The following is a 21,552-nucleotide window of genomic DNA, read 5'->3' as shown; positions in this document are numbered from 1 at the left end:
TATTAATGCCTGAAGGAAGAAGTTGTGTTTTCTCTGGCTGGATGTCTCAGTTGGTGGCAATATCCTCCCATACACCAAAGGTTGTGGGTTCGATCCCCAGTTGGGGCACTTACGGGAGGCAACTGATCGATGTGTCTGTCTCACACCAATGTTTCTCTCTCTCTCTTTCTCTCTAAAATCAATAAAACATATCCTGGGGCAAGGGTTAAAAAAACAAACAAACCAGCTGTGTTTGGCTATGAAGTTCCTCTTATCTGTTGTTGGTAGGAGGGACTGGTGGGTTAGGGCCTGAAAGATGGAGCAGTGTCTATTTTTGGTGGAAGTGGTGTCATAAGGTGTCCCATACCAGAGACTTGTTACTTTTCTTGAGTTATGGTAATGGAATACTCTGTTCAGTCTTGGTATCTGCAAAGAATGCCTATCTTTGAATGTTTACAAGAAAATAATGAGAGCCCTGGCTGATTAGCTCCGTTGGTTAGAGCGACCTCCCCATAAGCCAAGGTCGAGGTTCGATCCCCTTGTCAGGAACAAATCAATGTTTCTCTCTCTCCCTAAAAAACCAAAAAAAAACAAAAAACAAAAACAACAACAAAAACTTTTTTAAAAAAGGAAAGAATGAGATGCACACAAAGAAACAAAAAAGAAAGTGGGAAGGAGGGAATTCACAGGCAGAGGAGGAAGAAAGGCGAAGGCAAGGTTAGGGAAATAAAAGGCGAGTCCAAAGAAAAAACAGGGATGGGGAGGGGAAGTGAGAATCAGCAGGGAAGGAACAGGAGCCAGTTAGGCTGGGGGAAGGGGTGGGTGGCGAACCAGTGGATAGTCCAGTGACTTGCCAAGCAGGCACCGGGCGGAGGAGGGTGGGGCTTGGGGAAGGGTAAAGGCAGGGCGAGACTTAAAAGCAGATGACCCCAGCTAGTTGATGCCACCACTGACCTCCGAAGCCCAGGGCAAGGGGACCCAGCGCGGGATAACCGGAGGAAAGGCCGGCCGCTGAGGCAGCCCGTGGGCTCGCGAGGAGGGGCGCAGGCAGGAGAGGGGGACCCCGGGAGCGCTTGGCCACGCCGCCACCATGTGCGAGCTGTACAGCAAGCAGGACACTCTGGCGTTGAGGAGGAAGCACATCGGGTAAGGGGTCCCCAGCCCCGAGGGAAGGCGCCCAGAGGGGGAGATAATGAGTGCAGGGCGCTGAGAGCGAGCCCGGCAGGGCGCGGGCCAGCGGGGAGCGCAACCCGAGGCTCCGCTAAAGCCGCTGCCCGCGGAGGGCGAGCCGCGCAGCCCGCCGCACCGGCGCACGCGCGCCCCCTCCCGCCCGGGCGCCTCCCAGCCGCCTCCCCGCGCCTCTCCAGCAGGGGCGCCTCCCAGCCGCTCCCGCGCCGACCCTCCCGCAGGCGCGCCTCCCAGCCGCCTCCCCCGCGCCTCTCCCGCAGGGGCGCCTCTCCAGCAGGGGCGCCTCCCGCCTCTCCCGCGCCGATCCTCCCGCAGGGGCGCCTCCCAGCCGCCTCCCCGCGCCTCTCCAGCAGGGGCGCCTCCCGCCTCTCCCGCGCCGATCCTCCCGCAGGGGCGCCTCCCAGCCGCCTCCCCGCGCCTCTCCAGCAGGGGCGCCTCCCGCCTCTCCCGCGCCGATCCTCCCGCCCGGGCGCCTCCCAGCCGCCTCCCCGCGCCTCTCCAGCAGGGGCGCCTCCCGCCTCTCCCGCGCCGATCCTCCCGCAGGCGCGCCTCCCAGCCGCTCCCCCGCGCCTCTCCCGCAGGGGGCCTCCCGCCGCGCCCGCACGGCTCTGGTTCTGCAGTCCCGGGGGAACAGCGAGGCTGCGGGGCGGCCGCAGGAGTTGCCCTGTGAAGGTTAATGGCCCTGGAAGAACGTTCGCCCTTCCAGGGCTGGGCGCTGGGACGCAAAAGGGTACCTCTCTGCCGCTCCCACCAACTCGAACGGTTTTCAAAACTATAAACTCAGAAATCTTTTTTGATGATGGTTCTGGAAGCAAACTAATTCTGACATTTTGTTTAAAGTGAACTTTTTCTCATTGCGTGCTTGGTTCAGAGGTAAAGGGTTAACCCAACGAGTAGAAAAACTTTGAAACCGCCGTCTGAGGGTAAGATGCTACTTACCCACCTGGGTGTATCCCCAACGGTGCCCTCACTTCAGGGTAAAGTGCGCTGTTCTCTCCCGGGCGCGTTTGTTTGGCCCGTGCTGTAAGTGACTTGGTAATACGCTGGGGAGCCGTGAGCACCGGGACTGAATTGTGTGGGACCTGGCCTCTAATCCTGGTAGGGTCTCCTGTTACCTGTGTGACCTCTGTCAAATTAATTTCCTCCTCTGTGAAAGCAGAGATAACGTTCAGCTTCACAGGTGCAAGCAAATGAGATGAATGAGTGTGATATGGTTTTTTTGGTGGTGGTGGTGTTTTGTGTGGTTTGTTTTTTAGGTGTGTTTTTTTTTAAGTACACGTGAAAAAGGATGATGACTGGGGCCACTCGTGACCCCTAGACCCTGTAAAATCAAGGATCTGCAATGTGTACAAGTAATTAAACAAGCGCTGCAGCGGGCTGGCATGAGAGAGGCCCAGGGTTAGGACTCTCTCAGCCCTGCTGTACCGTCAAAATAGACTCCTGGTTACCTGATCGCCCCTTTTCCTTTCTGTGGTCACCACTCGGTCTGGGAGTTTTCACTCCTGTGTAGTTAGGTTCCAAAGAAAACCTAATGATTTCTGACGTGAGCAGAACAAATTCTGTGAAAGGAGGAATGTAGCCGTGAACTGACTGGAGGAGAATTTTACCCGAAGTCTGAGGGGCAAGGTGGAAAGTACATTATATAACAAGGGAAGGTGAAGTCTGCAGTTTTCAGCCCACATTTATACAAAGGCTTTCTCTGGATTTTAATTCTTAGGCATAAACTAACAGCTGAGCATGAACCAATAAGAAATTCACATTAAATATTAGTTTTACTTCAGCAGCCGATGCTTCATCTTAGGCACTTTTAAAATTTCAGGTGACCTATTCACAATAATCAAAATACTTTCTAAAGAACTGCGTATCAATTTAATATGTAGGGATTTAATTGCCTTCTAAATGACCTTTAATGTGTGTGGCATTTTTTTGTGCATGCAAAATTACCAAAATAAAAATAACATATGCAGTTGTTTTAGTTTCTAAATGTCCATAGAGCCAAGATTGGAAACCCGATCTTGTTTCTACATTGCTAAAATGTATACTCCAGACAGTCATCCAAATAACCAAAAATATAGATGACTTTATTATGCTCAAAAGAGTGGGTTAAAGGGTTAGAAGAATAATTGGATTTTATTATTTAAGAATGGAAGATCCATTGGATACAGAACAAGCACCACTCAAAGTAATCTCCTTCACAGTATTTAACACTAAGTTATTTGTATTTAGCCTTTAGTGCTATTAATTTTTTTATATAAATTAGGTTAGAAGGAGAGAGAGAAAGCAAGAAGCACTAACTTGGGCTATGGCCTAAGACAGTCTACCTACTTTCAAATTCTGGTTTTCTCGCTTACTAGCTGTGTAACCTTAATCAAATGTCTTAATTTTTCTGTGCCCTAGTTTCCTCACCTATAAAAATGAGAGTGATAACCCCTATTTCGTGTAATTGTTGGCAGAATTAAATGAGATATTTGTAATATCTGTCAGTTCTTGACACATAGTAAGCCTCAAAAAAAAAAAATTGGGTTTTTCTTATTTTTCTTGGTAGAATAAAGTTTCCTAAGGAAAATTAGTTATTGGTTCATGTAATTAGAGCTGTCAGAGTTGATCTATGTGCCTCTAAATAGCGTCAAAACATGGCAAATTTAATATAACAAGAATAAGAAATGTGAGCAGTGTCATGAGTGGGGGATTAAGATAAAAGGTTCCAGGCTGATATGAAATGAAAAAAAAAAAAGCATGTCACCCAGGTTGTTTTCCCTTTTCTTTATGTAATTATAATTTTCCACTTATCGTGACCTTCATTGAGAAGGAAAAACACTGAGCAGCCTTAGCAGACTAGATTGTTTCCTTTCATTATTTCTAGGCCCTCGTGCAAAATTTTCTTTGCTGCGGATCCCATCAAAATAGTGCGCGCCCAGAGGCAGTACATGTTTGACGAGAAAGGTGAACAGTACTTGGACTGCATCAACAACGTCGCCCATGGTAACTGTCCTGTCCTGTTGTGCCTTCAGGGATACCTTTATGGAGTAAGGCAGACTTGGCACAGCTGGTATTTGTCCCCGGGATTACCGAGGCTGCAGTTCCTTTGCTGGACAGGGCCGGTAGTCCCAGCAGGGAAAAGTTGCAGCGAAATGTGGAACAGAAAGCAGCTCAACTTTTGTTAGGTTTTCTTGCTTTAGAATCCCCCTCACTTGACAGGCATTAGCATTGTAACTTATTACTTTGGCTTTTGTCTCCTAAATTTTAGTGGGACACTGTCACCCAGAAGTGGTCAAAGCTGCCATGAAACAGATGGAACTGCTAAATACAAATTCTCGATTCCTCCACGACAACATCGTGGAGTACGCCAAGCGCCTCACCGCGACCCTGCCAGAGAAACTCTCTGTCTGTTATTTTACAAACTCAGGGTATGTTTCTGGGTTTCCCACCCGTTCATTTCCAGCAACCTCTTTGTTCACTCGCTCTCACATACCTTTTCATTTTGACTCGTGGTGGAGCACAGATGTCTAAAGGTTTCCTGACATTGCTGCCCTTTGCTAAGTGACCGTACACTGGGGACCTGACCACTCTGGTCCCTGTGCTTTACTCCATGAGTCTGTTGTGGACAGGACACCGGACAGCATGTTCCAAGGCTTCTGAGCACAGCCTAGACCAACAGCCCGATGAGTAATGTGCATGCCACTCAACTTTTCATTACCGTGGTTTCCTCAGTGAAAGATGGGAAGGGACCCCTATAGTATCCCAAAAGGGTTGGTAATTAGGTCATCCACTGCAGAAAATATTCAAGTCTGGTGTTGATGTGAGAAAACCTAACTAGTCAAATGACACTCACCTCGTCCAGTGGTAGAGTAAGTAGCTAACGAATCCATGGGCTTAGTTCTTTCAAAGCATTAATGAGGAAATTTAGCAAAGAAAGAATTCTACTGAACAAGCTATAACTTTTGTAAGATTTTTTTTTCTTTTTGTTTTTATTGATTTCAGAGAGAGAGGAAGGGAGAGGAAGAGACAGATAGAAACATCAATGATGAGCATCATTGATCAGCTGCCTACTGGGGATTGGGTACAAACCCCATATGTGCCCTGACTGGGAATTGAACCTTGACCTCCTGGTTCATAGGTCGAAGCTCAACCACTGAGCCACGCTAGTGGGGCTGTAAGATTTTTCTTTTAACCCTTACCCAAGGATATGTTTATTAATTTTAGAGAGAGAGGGGGAGAGAGAGAGAAATGTTGATGTGAGAGAGAAGCATTGATGGGCTGCCTCCCTTATTGGCCCCGACTGGAACTTATGTGTGTACCCTGACCTGGAACTGAACCCGAAACCTTTTTGGTGCACAAGGTGATGTTCCAGCCAACTGAGCTGCTGAGTGGGGGCTTTTGTAAGATTTTTGAATGATTTGTTTTCTTAGGCAATTGAACATATTTCCACAACACAAACATAAAGGAAGGGAGGAAAAAATTGAGGTAAACAGATACATTCCAACTTTTAAATTTGGTAAATTCAAATTATTATATATCTACTCTATGAAATATTGTGCAGACATTAAAAAGTATGCTTTGAAAATACATGCCTAATGGCATGTGAAAAGCTCACAGTGCAATGTTGTATTGGGAAGAAGCATAAATTTATATATTAAAAATGATATTAAAATATATATTTAATTTATATATTAAATATGTATATATTCATGGGTTAAAATTAGCTATTAGAAATTCTGTCAAAGTTTGATTATATGATTCTGTAATTCACTTTTCTATTTTCAATGAGATATTTTCAAAGCAAATTTTTAGCCAGAAGATCATTCTTTTTTCTTTGTAAAGAATTAAGATATTTTATTATAAAGCAGTCTTGCTTTTAATAAACTAAATATAATAATTGACTTCTACTGCTAAAGACTCCTATACCATCAAAGAGGGATTCGCCCCAAAGAACACTGTCCTCAAAAATGGCTGGAGGCTTTAGAGCCTGGGATAGTACACAGAATAATCTTGAAGTTAAACAGGCTTCAGTCTGAAACCTGACTCCACCTCTTATTATCTGTGAGAACTTATTCTGGTCACTTTACCCTCTCTGAGGCTGTTTCCTTATTCATAAAAAGGAGATGGTAATACTTGCCTGTTGGAATACTTATGAGACTAAATAAAAGCAAAACACTCAGCGTGATGTCTAGCAGACCGAAAGCATTCCACAAATGATTATTTTCTTCCCCTGTGTCTGAGTAGTATAGCTAGATTTTTTGAACCAGATAGAAAAATAATGATCTTCACTTTATAGATAAGAAACTAATTCAATAGTGGGCCCATACAGCAGAGGTTAGTAGCCAAGTTAATGGACCCCACACTCCCATTTCTCCCAAGGAGATCAGGTGTAAGGCAGGCTTCTGAGTGTCCTCAAAGCTAATCACCTACGGATGGGGCTGAAATGGGCAGCATACCCTTCCTTTGTATTGTTCCTTCTGTGGCGCTCACCCTTTATTGAGGGCATCTGGGGAACTTGCATTAGAAGGATCAAGTGAGGTTGCTGGGGCAAGACTGAAGGTGAAGGAGAGGAATTCAACTTATGTATTAATACATTTCTGAACACAATGCTCCCACCCCTTATTCAAGATTTCCCTTTCTGCAGTTTCAGTTACCCATTGCCAATCACGGTCTGAAAATATTAAATGGAAAATTTCAGAAATAAGCAATTTATAAGTTTTAAATTGTGGGCCATTCTGAGAAGCATGATGAAATCTCCCGCCATCTGTCTCTGTCCCACCTGGAACAAGAATCGTGGTTTTTCCCAGTGTATCCACAATGTATATATTCCCTGCACATTAGTCACTTAGTAGCCCTATCAGTGATCAGATTGACTGTCTGATCACCCAGGATATCCCAGGGCTTGTGTTCAAGTAGCACTGATTTTACTGAATAATGGCCCCAAAGCCCAAAGAGTGGTGGCAGTGACAGTTCAGACATACCAAAGAGAGTGAAAAGATGAATACAGTACAGTAAGATCATTTTAGAGAGAGATCACATTCACATAACTTTCATTACAGTATACTGTTATAATTATTCTATTGGATTATTAGTCATTGTTGCCAGTCTCTTACTGTGCCTAATTTATAAATTCAACTATCATAGGTAAGTATGTATAAGAAAAAACGGTAGAGATAGGGTTCGGTACTATCCACGGTTTCACACAGCCACTGGGATCTGGGAACGCATGCCCCTCAGATAAGGGCTACTACTGTAATTAGAATCTTACAACTATTTAATTAAAAGTTTGAAATATTTTTAAAAAGCTTATATCACATTGTTCCCTCTGTGTTATGTTACAGATCTGAAGCCAATGACTTAGCCTTACGCCTGGCTCGGCAGTTCAGGGGCCACCAAGATGTGATCACTCTTGACCAGTAAGCCTTGGACGCGAGATTTCTAAGCAATAAGTTCCTTCAGAGACAAAATCGTATTTACCCTGCCCATACTAATACCATGAGCACATGTCGAGGAGGGTGGCTCTATGGCACAGTGATTTTTACGTGTATTAGGGCATCAAGGCCAGTTTAGGTCGGCAGGACACTTCATTCCATCCAAGTACCTGTGAAGAGGGGAGGCTCTATTGGCTGCTGCGGTTATGGCTTTGCATGAATCAGGGCTTGCTTTTCACACATTAACTATTTGTTGAGCCACTACATGTATAACTCAATCTTTTTCAAAATAAAACTACAATTAGTTTCTTAAATATCCAAGCATTCACCTCACTATTGTGATTATGCACTATAATTGAGTTAAAAGATAATAATTTAGAGCAAATTTTAAAGAAATCAAGAAGCCAAGTAAAAGTTAGTTTATGACCGTTAATAGTCACTGTTTAATTTTGCCTCTCAAACATGAATTTATTACATTTCAAATAAGAAATCTAACAACTTCAATGTTTACTAAGATTTTTTCTTTTAATTTTTTTCTGCCTCTCCACCCCACTAATCTCAGACACAGAGGGCTGCATCGAGCATGCACCTTATTTCTTGCCCTCTATAGGCTTCTCTCTCTTTATGTGTTGGTTGGTATATTAGTTTTCTATTGTTGCTGTAACAAATTACCACTAACATAGTGGCTTAATCAACACAAATTTATTCTCGTATAGTTCTGTGCGACACAAGTCCAAAATGGTTCTCACTGGGCTAAAATCAAGGTGTCAACAGGTCTGGGTTCCTCTGGAGGCTTTAGGGGGGAATCTGTTCCTTGCTTGGTCCAGCTTGCGGAAGCCGCCTGCATTCCTTGGCTCATGGTCCCTTCCTTTATCTTCAGTGCCAGTTTTTATATTACTCCAGCCTCTGCTTCCTTCCTCATGTCTCCACCAAAGTCTCTGAGCACCATCTTCCTAGCTCCTTTCACTTATAAAGACTTGTAATTACATTGGACCCTCCAGGATTCTCTCTCCATCTCACAATCCTTAATTCAACCACATCTGCAAAGTCCCCTTTGCCATGTAACATATTCTTAAGTTTTGAGGTTTAGGACATGGGCATTTGGGGGCAGGGTGGCTACCACCGTTGATTTTTTGGTTCTCTTTAATTCCCGTTCTTTCCCACTTATAAACAACTATTCTAATGTGTCTAATGTATATCTTTTATTTTTGTAAAATGTATTTTATGTGCATCTGCTTTAATTTTGCAAATATTGCTATAGATCTCTTTCTGTTTCTGACTTTTTTCCCTCAACACTGTTTCAAGATTCTATGTTGATGAGTGCACATCTGTGCTTCTAATTCAGTGCTGACCCACATAATTTGAGCCACATAGGGAATTTACAATTTTCTAGTAGCCATTCTATCCAAAATATCATTTCCACATGTTATCATTAGAAAAGGTATCAAGCATTCTCTCTCTCTCTTCTTTAAAATCTAATGTATGTTTTGCACTTACAACACATGTAATTCAGACTAGCTGCAGTTCAAGTGCTCAGTAGCTACATGAGGGAGTGGCTGCCATAGGGAACAGCACATCTACAACTATCGCATATCATTCCCCCCAGTGATGGATACTGTGACTGCCCTTTACAGCTACCGCAAACAGCTCTGCAATGAGCATCCTTGCACATGAGTCCTCATGGACCTTTCCAAGAATTTCTTCTTCTCCCTTTAAGAATATATTTTTATTAATTAGAGAGAGAAACATCAATGATGAGAGAGTCTCTGATCAGCTGCCTCCTGCACGCCCCCTACAGGGAATCAAGCCCACAACCTGGGCATGTGCCCTGACCAGGAATCAAACTGGTGACCTCCATGGGAGGACGCTAAACCACTGAGCAACACTGGCTGGGTTCCCAGAATTCCTTAGGGATAAACACTCAGAAACAGGTTGCTAGGGCATAGGGGTACTATAAACATTGCTAATTTACTAAATACTGCCAGATCCACCTCCAAAATGGTTACAACACTACGCAGTGCATGAAATTTCTCATTTTTCCATATCCTCACAAAAACCTAATAGTATGCTGCTTTCTAATTTTTTCTAATTTTTGCCAGTCTAATAGATATAAAATGATACCAATGTTGTTTTAATTTGCAAGTTTCTAATTATGAGTTTGAGTATCTCTGTATACATAATTATGCATTTGTGAGTTCTTTTCTGAAAATTACTGTTCATATCCTTTGCCATTTTAAAAAATTTGGATTCCACCCTTTTCTTGCTGGTTTGCAGTTGCTTATACATCTAGATCAGAAGATCTCAACCTTGACTGTGCTTTAGAATTACCTGGGGAATTTTTTTTTTAATGTCAATGCCGGGTTCCATGCCAGACCAGTGAAAGAGATTCTCTAGAGGTAGATTCTAGGAAACAGCGTATATTCTTCATGTGCTAGAAAAACACCCTTCTTTGAACAATTTTCTTTACTGTGTTTTTTTTTCTTTTCAGTGCTTACCATGGTCACCTAACATCTTTAATTGAGATTAGTCCATATAAATTTAGAAAGGGCAAAGATGTCAAGAAAGAATTTGTGCACGTGGTAAGTGTTTTAGAATCCAAGAATGAGAATGCTATTTCTGGGAGAATGCCTAGTGATAATCCAGTCCAATCCTTTTATCGAAGTGAAACCATGAAAAAGAAACTAAGATCTAGAGCAGTATGTAACTTGCTAAAGTCAAAGAGCTAGTTAATGACAGGATGTGGTTTAAAATCCGTTGACGAGTACCACAGTGGGCAAATTTGTACAGTGGTAGTGATAGCTGTTGCTCATCACAGATGCCAGCTTGAAACTCAAAGTTGAATTAAGTGGGTATGACTGTCTTAAAAGTAAATTGCTCTATGCTAAATTATTACATATTTATTGAGTAAAAGAAATAAATAAAATAAACCAATTAAATTGGTGAAACTCATTCAGTTTAATTATGGAGCAGTAGACTTTCTCAAGAGAATCATCAATACCTTCTTTCAGAATGTCAAGACCTGGAAGCAGTGCTAAGGCACTCAAGTTTTCTGAATGATTACAATTTGCTATAAAATTGATAAATGTTAGTTTATTTTCAATCTAGAGTAGTTAATACATTTTCCATTCATTGAAATATTCAAATGATATAATCACACTGTTCATTTGAATTTGGTCCCTATGTGGTTAGGGATGCTATTGTGACGTAAAGGGTCTAGAAGCTAATCCAAGCTCCTGTTCACAATGAAAAGATTTCAGCACTCACAGAATTCAGAAATGTTATAGAAAAAGAAAAGAACCTAGAGTCACTTGAATCCACATGGTCACCTTTCTAATATGTTTTTCTGGGGAAATGCCAAATTTTAAAGGCTCATTTGTCCAAGAGGCAAATCATAAGAAACTCTTATTATTTGATGTTTTCAGGCACCAATTCCAGATATTTACAGAGGAAAATATAGAGAAGACCATGCAGACCCAGCCAGAGCTTATGCAGATGAAGTGAAGAAAATTATCGAAGAAGCTCATAAGAATGGAAGGAAGGTTTGTATTTACAGCTTTGGAAACATTTTAACATCTTCTATAAAATGGACTTAAATCATTGCGATACATCGGAGAGATGGAAAAGAATTAGATCTCGATGCCCTTCAGTTCTTCTCTGGTTTCATTTTCACTTGGTTCATATTTCCAAAAGTGCATTATTATAGTCATGCCTCTAAGACTGTTTTTATTTATCCTGGAAATACAATCGCTGTTCCTGTTCCAAAACTGAGGGTCTAACTCTGACCTTCCCAGTGGGATGCAGACTCTGGGCCACAGGGACAGGGGAGAGAGAATGAAGGAAGGTGATGGGCCAGGGACAGATCATTCCAGCACAGAGCAGCGCCAGGGGCTCCCACAGGGTAACAGGAAGGGAACAGGCAGAGCGGCCCCCGAACATCAGGACCAGTGCAGACTCCAGACCCACAAGGGAGCCTTGGCGCTTCCCTTGAACTGCCTCAACTTTCCTGAAGCTGCAGAGCTTGGGTAAGTTAGGGAAGAAAAAGTTTCTTCCAACCTGGGCCTGGACTTCTAAGACAGAACCAGAATCCTTCAGAGGAAAAAGACTTTCTGTTTCTCAGTCTTCATCCTACTGCTTTCAGCTTACTATTAAATTCTCAGCCCATTTGAGGGTTACTTATGTGGCATTTAAATGAAATCTGACACTTGCTTTGCTTTTCAAAATGTTTAGGCATGGACATGGCAATAAAAAAGTCTTAATTGAGCCCTAGCCAGTTTTGCTCAGTGGTTAGAGCATCTGCCCTCGGACTGAAGGGTCCCGGGTTTGATTCTGGCCGGGGCCCATACCTTGGTTGCAGACTCAATCCCTGGCCCTGGCGCATGCAGGAGGCAACCATCATGTGTCTCTCACATCGCTGTTTCTCACTCTCTCTCCCATCTCTCTGAAAATCAATGGAAAATATATCCTCAGGTGAGCATTTAAAAAAATCTTGTGATAAAAATGAAGCCTTTGCTTTTCCCATTCAATTACTTTTTGTCTTAATGACTGGAGAGTCATTTGCATTTCCTTTTTTAATATATTTTCATTGATTTTTAGAGAGAGAGGATGGGGGAGTGAGAGAGAGAGACATTGATGTGAGAGAAAAACATCGATCAGTCGCCTCAGGCATGCACCCCAACCAGGGATCAAACCTGAAACCTAAGTATGTGCCCCAACCTGGAATCGAACCTGCAACCTTTTGATGCACTGGATGATTCCCAACCAACTGAGCCACACCAGCCAGGGCTGCATTTCTTAACTGTTTCTTCTTTGTCTTCCCAACCTACCTGACTTTCATCCCTTCCTCTATTATACCTGTGCAGGTGGACTGGAGCTTCATACACTTTTCCTCTTCAAATGTAGCCTTTACCTCTTTATATAAACAGTGAGCACTGCTTCCAGGAAAACCACTTTCAGTTTCCAAGATCATATGGTCTTTTTGCTGCTAAAAGGATTTGGATAATTTTTTTAGTACATTAGCATTCAATCGTTTTTCAATTGATGCCATCATGTTAACAACGCTGAAAGCAATGAGCAAATATAAAATGGATGCTTCAGAATATTAGATGTGCTTACAAATTCATGGAATTGTAGAGAAGAAATCTCTTGAGTCCAGTGACCGCATTTTACAGTTGATAAATGAAATAGTTTAAAGCGAAGGACTTAAGCTAAGGTATTACAGTTACTAAGAAGTTCTCTTGACTTCATATCACAATATTTCTATGCTTTCTCTTCTTCGCTCAGTGTTATCTATTTTCTACTCTTTTCTTAGCCTCTAGAACACTTCCTCTGTAGTTCCTACTATGAATTGCCTAATTCTGTTGAGTTAGGCCTGGTTCAGGGCAAGAATTAGAAATATGGCACAGTAACTTGTGTGTGGCCTCGTGTCCCCCTCCCATCTCAGTAGTGCAAATTCCAGGCCCAGGCAGTCCCGTTTCACCGAGCTGAGGAATGGGAACCACAGTAATGTGTTGAGAATCTGGGTAATTTTTTAGAGATTCATCTCAAGACTAATAAAAACATCAGTCTTATTCAGTTAGTCCTAATGAAAACACTGCATTTAAATTAACTGTAAAGAAATGGATAGCACCCTCTCCTCCATTTCTCACGGTAGTTTCATTGACACCCTAGAATTTCAAAAACTGATGCTTCAGACCACTTGCATTTTCACTATAGACATAATTTCTTTATAATTAAATGGCCCATTTGCCACTTGCCACAGATCCATTCCCAGCCATTTTTTAAAAACCTGCTCTATAAGAAGTCCTCTTTTTTAGGTGGTATGAGGGGGACCTAATGGACTTTGACCCCATCTTCTCTTGTGTAGATTGCTGCCTTTATTGCTGAATCCATGCAGAGTTGTGGCGGACAAGTAATTCCTCCAGCAGGCTACTTCCAGAAAGTGGCAGAGTATGTACTTAACGTGGGCACCCTTGGTCACACTGAGGGCACCATGGCAATTCTGTAGGGCCATACTGGTTGTTAAAATATTGAAGAACTTCCAAGCTAGCTAGTCAATGGCCACTTTGGAGTTCCTGCCACCCCAGGACTCCTGGAATTCCTTCACCTTCCCAAGATCCATAAAATAAAGAGCTTACACATGGTCCAGCAGGGGGGCCTCCAGGACCCTGCGCCGGCCCCAGGCCTGACATCCTGTCTCACTGGCTGGTGCCTGAGCCTTACCAGTTAGTAGAAATTTGAAGATTAATCCTGCTAAACACTACTTCTTGTTCTCTTCTTTCTCTTCCCACTTAAAATACTGCCGTAGAGCTTACTTCAACACAAACCCAAACAACACAGAATAGATCTAATCCAGAAATTATGTGGTCGTAGTTCAAAGTCAATGACAACATAGATGTCACTAGGGGTTTTCAGCACTGAAATGTTTTTAACAAAGATTCCAGGCTGCGTGTTAGCAATGTTTTTTTAAGTCCTCAATAATCTGTATCTTTGTGGGTGGGCGTGGGGACTCTTAGAGACCTGAAGGCATTAGACTGTCCTTTTGCTTTTCAGATATGTACACGGAGCAGGGGGTGTGTTTATAGCTGATGAAGTTCAGGTGGGCTTTGGACGAGTTGGGACGCATTTCTGGAGCTTCCAAATGCATGGCGAAGACTTTGTTCCAGACATCGTCACTATGGGGAAACCAATGGGCAATGGCCACCCAGTGGCATGCGTGGTAACAACCAAAGAAATTGCAGAAGCCTTCAGCAACTCTGGGATGGAGTATTTCAATACGGTATATCTTGGTCTCTGACTTTAATGCTGAGAGGGTAAAATAATATCTGTTCTTACATTTCTTGCCTATCTAGTAAAGATGAAAGCTCAGTATTACCAGCTAACCACCCCAGAACGCTAGCTAAACTTCAATCTAGCCATGTTTCATTCTATCCGACATAATTCTTGTTTTTTTCCTTCTGTATCACCCCCTTTCTCAATGTTCGTATTAATTATTCCACTAATAGATGGCTGCCCTGCTAAACTCAAGAGGTTACAATACTTCATTAACAGATTATATCATTTCTTTGTTTATTATATTTAAATTTCCAAAATATCTCTGTTTAGATGATTGAGTACTCTAAATATTATATGGCTCTCGTAGGAGATACTAAATTTTTATCTTTGGGAAATTTTATTTCCTGGGTTTTACCCCAAAAACTAATTAGCTTTAAGCTTGGAAAAATTATTATAGTTTGTACAGTATGTGTACTAGCTAAAAGTAAGATTCAAATCTAAGGACATTAATTATTTGGAGAAAATATCATTGCTCAGCTGTTGTCACACAATTATTCAAGGGCAGAAACCCATTTCCCCCTCACTGAACCACGCTCTGAATTCCTTAATTCCCAACACATTGTCTATTTTTTGTTTGGGTGAACCAACACATTTTCTGATAGTCCTTATGCAGCATGGAGAATATAATTTGGAATGCATCTTCCTTTAATCCTGAATGAAAAGGATCATGCTGTGTTCTAAATCTATAAAATTAATATCACAAGAGAAAATTGTATGGAATTTATATCTTTACTCGCTTATGTATGAGACAACTTTCTCATAGATGAAGCAATACCGCTAATTTAACTGTTACATTTTCTCATTTCTTTTTTCTGAAGTATGGAGGAAATCCAGTATCTTCTGCTGTTAGTTTGGCTGTCCTGGATGTAATTGAAAATGAAGACCTTCAAGGAAATGCCACAAGAGTAGGGAGTTACCTTACTGAGCTACTAAATAAACAGAAGGCCAAGCACCCTTTGATAGGAGATATCAGGTGAGCTTACCATGATGCTGTTATGCAGTTATTCATTTTTCCAAATGAAAATAGCTTGTATTTCAGCTTATGATTTAAAATAAGTTACATAAAACTACATCTAGAAAACCCTGAAAACATGAAAAACAAAACTTATCCTTGATCTAGAACCCCGATATCATCAATAACTGTTAACTTTTGGGCATATATCTTTTATAATTTTTTAAAAGATAAAGCTGGGATCATTTCAGCACCCAAAAAAAATGAAAAGGGACTTAAATTAACTTTAAATTATCTTTTAAAAGTATTTTAAATGATATCCAGGAAAACTTGATATTTTGCATATATATAACATTTATCATCATTAAGTGTCCTGAGAAACTAAACAGCCTGAAGAGGTTGTTTTTAAGCCTTTTGCTTTTACAATGAAGTGAGGGAGGAAAACTGGATGCCAGAAAGTAACTTGCTTCCAAACCTAGAAAGGGCTGTGGGTCCTGGATTGGCTTCTTGGATTAGTTAGTCTGTTACAATTACCCTTAAAGGGAGTCACATTCAGCCTCACGTTCAGCTGAAGTTTGGGGACCGTGTTGAGTTTTTTGCCACAATGCATGTTTGTTAGCAGATGTGTCAAGTTTTGTTTCTTCACCTCGCACAGGGGTGTTGGCCTTTTCATCGGGATTGACCTCGTGAAAGACCGGCAGAGCAGGACCCCCGCCACGGCCGAAGCTCAGCACGTTATCTACAAGTAAATGCCCCCCCGCCCCGTCGGTGGTCGGTGTCCGGGCTCCGGGCGCCCACCCTCTTGAAGCTGCTTTTGCTGCTTCCCATCTGTCCAAATAAGGAAAGTTTAAGACACACGCAGTTTATAAATTGGGCTTCTGGAGTGGGGAACAGGAAACTGCTCCACGTTCGCGTTATTCCTAAAGAGCCTGGCTGGCATTTCAATGCGCTCACTGTGTGTCCTGCCCCCCATTAGGATGAAAGAAAAGCGAGTGCTCCTCAGTGCCGACGGGCCGCACAGAAATGTGCTTAAAATAAAACCGCCCATGTGCTTCACGGAAGAAGATGCTAAGTTTTTGGTGGACCAACTTGATGAGATTCTAACAGGTCTGTTCACAGATTTTTAAGATGCCTCCTTGCCCCTCACACCCCCTGCTCTCCACCCCAAGCCTGGCCTGGCCTGGCCTGGTCATACATGACCGCAGAAGTGAAGGAGAGCAGAAGTGAGTGTTAACTTCGTGTTTAGAACTAGGAAACGATAGCTGAAAAACAGTAACTACAGCTGGGACTCAGTTAAATCAAAATGTATTAATAAAATCACAGTCAGCAGGTTAACAATCATTTGTCGTATGCTGAATCATTTGATTTTGTGTATTTCACTTGTTGCAATTTAATTTTTGAGGACTTTTGTTTGTCATTCATAATTATAGCCTGTTATAGGAATTTATCTTTTGTTTGCCTATATTATAGAATTAGGTTGATTTATTTTTCTGTCATGAGCATAAATTGATATTAGGAAGTAAACCATGTTGAAAAACATAAAGCACTGTAGCATTTTTGTTGTTGCTCTAATTATATTTTTAAGATTCAACTTCTCTGCTCCCTTTACAGTCTTTTAGGGTTAAGACAAGGCTAGGAACCAACGTAGCATACAAAATAGATAATTAATGTCTGGGAACTTGAGAGTCAGCACAAGTTATTTGTAATAAGTCACTGCCTTTGGATCAAGAGTATGCTGACACCCAAGCCTGGCAAGCACCCCTCACACACTCGCCTGTCCTCTGGTCCTTTGAAGGATCAGGCAGTGGAAAGAGGAGAGGCTGGGGCAAGTCCATCATTGTTACTTAAAAGTCATCTCCGAGTTTAAGCATTATCGATGATGGGCTGAGGAATTTCTTTTGAATAAAGTGATCGAGGCATAGTTCACACAAGCTCCCGTGCCACTTGTAAATAATGATGAAACGCTACAAGAAAAGCTTAAAAACAGCCATTTGCATGGTGACACATTTTTTAAAAACACATTTACCTCTCTATTCTTAAGAGTATACCTATAGATACCAAAAGGGTTTTTCGAGATATTTATGTTCTGTCTTCTCTATTGTGCTCTCCTGGATGTAGTTTTAGAAGAAACCATTGGAACCAACACTGAGGGTGTGACCATCTCTGAGAAGACGCTGAGCAGAACAAAGGTAAGAGTCAGCTACTTTAGGGGAAATGTTGAAACTTTAGGGATTTCTGAAAAAGGAATACAAATTTTAAAAACATTGCACAATGACCTTTAGCATAAAACCCGCCTTAGTTAGGGTTGGCATAGTACAATTTTTAAGTGTACAATTAAATTTCAAGGTGTGTGTCAGGCTGCTTGAAAGGAATAATCCACAGACCCGTTCTGATAGGATCATTCCCATAACAACCAACAGCCCTCAGGCCCGTAAACAGGGCATCCAAAATTTATTGAGAGGTAATTACCTATCCTAAACACCTTCTTGTTTGCTCTGAAGAGCGCCTGGGCTGCCTCAGATTCCCACACACCACTCTGTAAAATCAGCAGGAGCAGTAGCAGCGTGGCTCCAAATGCCAGAGTTTGATCCTGAAGTGAACTAAAGTCGACACTTCGAATGGCCTCTGGAGTCTGGGAACCATCAGGGACCCAGTGGCCCAATTTCTGCATTGGGTGTCCTTCCAGCAGAGGGCCTTTCCATTCTTTCCCTGAGCTGCCAGGGTGTGAGAAAGAGCTCCCCAGGTCTGGAAACAGTAAAGCAAAAAACTCGAGGCTTTGTTACATAATTTGTTTATGACTTTGACGCATAAAGGAACAATCAGTGCCTTGAGCCCTCCTGCACATCCAGTGTGGTCAGCAAAGTCCTTTTTCTCATTAAAAAACATTAGGCAGCTTGAATGAGAGCAAATGATTTGCTAACAGGACTGCTTCTGTCTCTTGGTACAGCACAAACCAATTCTAAAAACCAATGATTACCTGCTGTTGGAGACAGAATCTGTCTAGGACAGAATCGCAGGTGTGAGTACTGAGCAAGCATTGACAAGGAGCTTCCATAAAAGGGGTTCACCACAGAAAATCCTACTTTGGAGCTAGCGAAGTTAACCCATTTCTGAAATGTTGGCTTAGAGTTCCAGATTTTATGTTGACATCACATTTCAAATGTCTGTGGAAGATACTTATCCGGGTTAGGGAGGAACAGCAGTGTTGTGTTGGGTTGTGTTGGGTTGTGTTGTGTTGTGTTGTGTTGTGTTCTCCCATGTATTATGTGTGTGTGTCAGCCTGTGGATCAGCCCTTGGGAGGCTGGGCTGGTAGAGGTGGAGACCACTGGACTTGCTGCCTGTCTTGCAGATGCCTAAGGAAGCACACATGGAATTGCTCAGTGAGGGTGCCCCGGACCAGAAAGACAATCCCAGCCAGAAGAAAAACGGATTGTGCACAGATAAACATTCACTTCTCAATAAGAGGCTCAAGACATGAAACATTAGTGTTTTAAAGCAAGTTAAATGTCCTGAGTTACAGAGAATTAATGGGAATGCCTTCTTAAAAGATCTCTGTACTCTCTAAAGGTAGAATTTACATTCCATATGGATTGGTCAATAAAAAAGGTAAATGAGTAGTAAGAATAAACCTAGTGACGATCAAACCATGTCAGGATTATTAGTTCAGCCTCTAGCCTGTTAATTCCTTACTTGAACTTTCTGAATGTACTTAATTTATTCTACTAAATTAAAGCTTTAAGTTGAATATTATGTTGCCAGTTTTACTTCTGATGTCTTAATGTTTGAAATGAGCAAAGTACAATAGATTCCTTAACTTTGGAAACTTTGTGCCTTAAAATATAAATTCTATAACGATTTCTTTTGTATATATTTATGGACTATAATAAAATAAAAGATGATGTAAAGCAAACATTTTTTACTAGCAAAGTGTTTACCCTTCTTTTGCAGAGAATATTAAGAGTTGGGTGGTAAAATCAAAGTTATGTGGGGGCGAAAAAGTCACATACAGCAAATGTTAAAAAGTGAATGAGTAATCCAGGCCTCTGGCAGGGAACCGGGGCTAGGTTAATGATGATCCTGCGGGGACTTGGGCCAGGGAACAAGGAGTACACCAGGAACACCCGCAGGAGGCAGCGGGGCCGCAGCAGGAGCCAAAGCCTTGTGCTCACAGTCAGGAGGCTGAGCTTTGTCTACTCCGATTATGTCACCTTGGCAAGTCACTTACCTGTCAGGTAATAAATTAACTTTGAACCAAACACCTTCCTTTTCTCACCATCAAGTCTGTCAAGCGCGCGCACACACACACACACACACACACACACATTTCTAACCAGACACGAGGAAACAGGGAACCTCAAGAGGCTCTTCATTGCATGCTGGTACCGTGAGATATCAGCCCCTTGGAGGGCAATGTAATAACTGGAAGAAATTTGAATTTTAGTATTGACTTATCACTGTCCCTCTATTCCCTTCCTAACAGTTATTAAATTTTGTGTTCTTTGTTGCATAAAAAGGTAATTTTGTTATGGCAATTTCATAACAACTGAGATGGATGTTGGGAGAAAAATTAATTGTAAAAGCTTCCTTTCTTAGTTCATCATAAATAAAAATGCTATAAAAATGCAAGGACTCACCCGGCTAGCGTGGCTCAGTGGTTGAACATTGACCTATGAACCAGAAGGTCACAGTTCAATTCCCGGCCAGGGCACATGCCTGGGTTGCGGGCCCAATCCCCAGTAGGGGGCAGGCAGGAGGCGGCCGATCCATGACTCTCATCATTGATGTTTCTATTTCTCTTTCCCTCTCCCTTCCTCTTTCTGAAATCAGTAAAAACATATTTTTTAAACAGTCAAGGCCTCATTATTAACACTTTTTTCTTCTAAAAGTCTAACTGATTCTGGGCCCTGGCTGGATAATGCTGAGGTTGGTTCCCAAAGCTGGCAAAGAGGAAAGGGAACAGAGGCCTCTGTGGTTTGCTTCTAGAGAGCGAGATACCCCTTACATTCCCCCTCCCTGGAGCTGGTATAGACGCTCAAAGGAGGAAGCAGAAACCCATGCCTGTGTTTGTTTTCCAAGTACAAAATAATAGAAAACTAAGACTTTATTCTTCAATCCATTCCCCTCTCTTCATTACCTAAAAGTGAGTTTTTTATAATTAGGAAGAGAGATACAGAAATAAGTGGCTCCTTCTTGAATGTACCTGTGTGTGATGTCCTGGTAGCCACCTCATTTCTCTGGCCTCAAAAGAGAGGTTGTGTCAGTTTGGATCCTGTGGGACTCCAGGGAGTCCCAAGGTGGATCTAACACCAAGGTAGTTAGAAGTGCAGGAGATCTATAGCGGTAACTCCTATAAAGGGTAGAGAGCAAGGAAACAGGAGTCGTCAGGAGAGACTTTCAGGTCTGACACCTACGGAAGGAGAACTGGAAATGTGGACTGAGTAGGAAGCGCCGGTGGAGATGGGGGTGCAGCTCTGCCAAGCCTCTGCCAGCTCGGGGAGCTCCAGTGCCTGGCTGCCCAGGAGGGGAGCTGTGCTGGGCAGGAATGACCAGGGCCTGCGGTCCCCGCCGACCTCAGCCACCGGCCGGGAGCTCTCAGAGGGAGCATATCCAGCTTAACGGCCGCAGTGCATCCTGAGGACACTGCGCTCTCACCCAGGGCCTCTCCTGAAGCAGAGCTGAGCAGCTCCCACGGCTCCAAGTGCACCAGTTTGGGGACGCAGGTCCACTTCCCCACACGTCTGGGGGAGCAGCTCCTCAAGGGTTCCTCCATGGGCCTCTCTTCCTGAGGGGATACTAGAAGAGTGACATCAGTGGAGCAAACTGCAGCTCCTGTCACTGTAAATAACCTCAGGCCCACAACTGGGACTTCTCATCTCCCTCCTTCACCGTCGAAATGCCACTCACCCTCAGCTGTCACCTCTGGACATCCTAGCAGTCGTGAGACTCACACCCTCAATCCTAAGGAGGGTGGGCCCCTGGAAACCACGCCCTCCCCAGGCCAGGGCTGCAGCCCCAGGCCTTTCACAGTTGCAGTCATGCAAGGAGTGCCAAGGAACACCAAAGCATGTCACCTGAGTTCCACACATATGACTGCCTCCCCCCGCCCCCATGCGACAGCAGCCCTACTGCCAGCATGGTTACTGCACCTGCTCCCCCCACATGCAAGGAGAGCAGTGTGTCAGGTGTCGGGA

At 42.9% G+C, this 21,552-nt stretch overlaps 1 protein-coding gene across 1 annotated transcript; it reads left to right on the top strand.

Annotated features, from left to right (window-relative positions):
* The first annotated feature begins 878 nt into the window (after window positions 1–878).
* ETNPPL (ethanolamine-phosphate phospho-lyase) lies at window positions 879–19,991 on the top strand. The gene is made up of 13 exons (XM_081161919.1): window positions 879–1,125; window positions 4,031–4,149; window positions 4,415–4,574; window positions 7,488–7,562; window positions 10,066–10,156; window positions 11,000–11,116; window positions 13,441–13,523; window positions 14,127–14,352; window positions 15,227–15,381; window positions 16,016–16,105; window positions 16,337–16,467; window positions 17,479–17,549; window positions 18,711–19,991. Exons 1-13 carry the CDS (start codon window positions 1,070–1,072, stop codon window positions 18,837–18,839), a joined length of 1,503 nt encoding a protein of 500 aa, XP_081018045.1. The 5' UTR covers window positions 879–1,069; the 3' UTR covers window positions 18,840–19,991.
* Window positions 19,992–21,552: the final 1,561 nt, after the last annotated feature.

This window comes from Miniopterus schreibersii, assembly GCF_964146895.1.
Source record: "Miniopterus schreibersii genome assembly, chromosome: 1".
Taxonomy (NCBI): Eukaryota; Metazoa; Chordata; class Mammalia; order Chiroptera; family Miniopteridae; genus Miniopterus; species Miniopterus schreibersii.
This window is presented reverse-complemented; position numbering and strand designations above follow the sequence as displayed.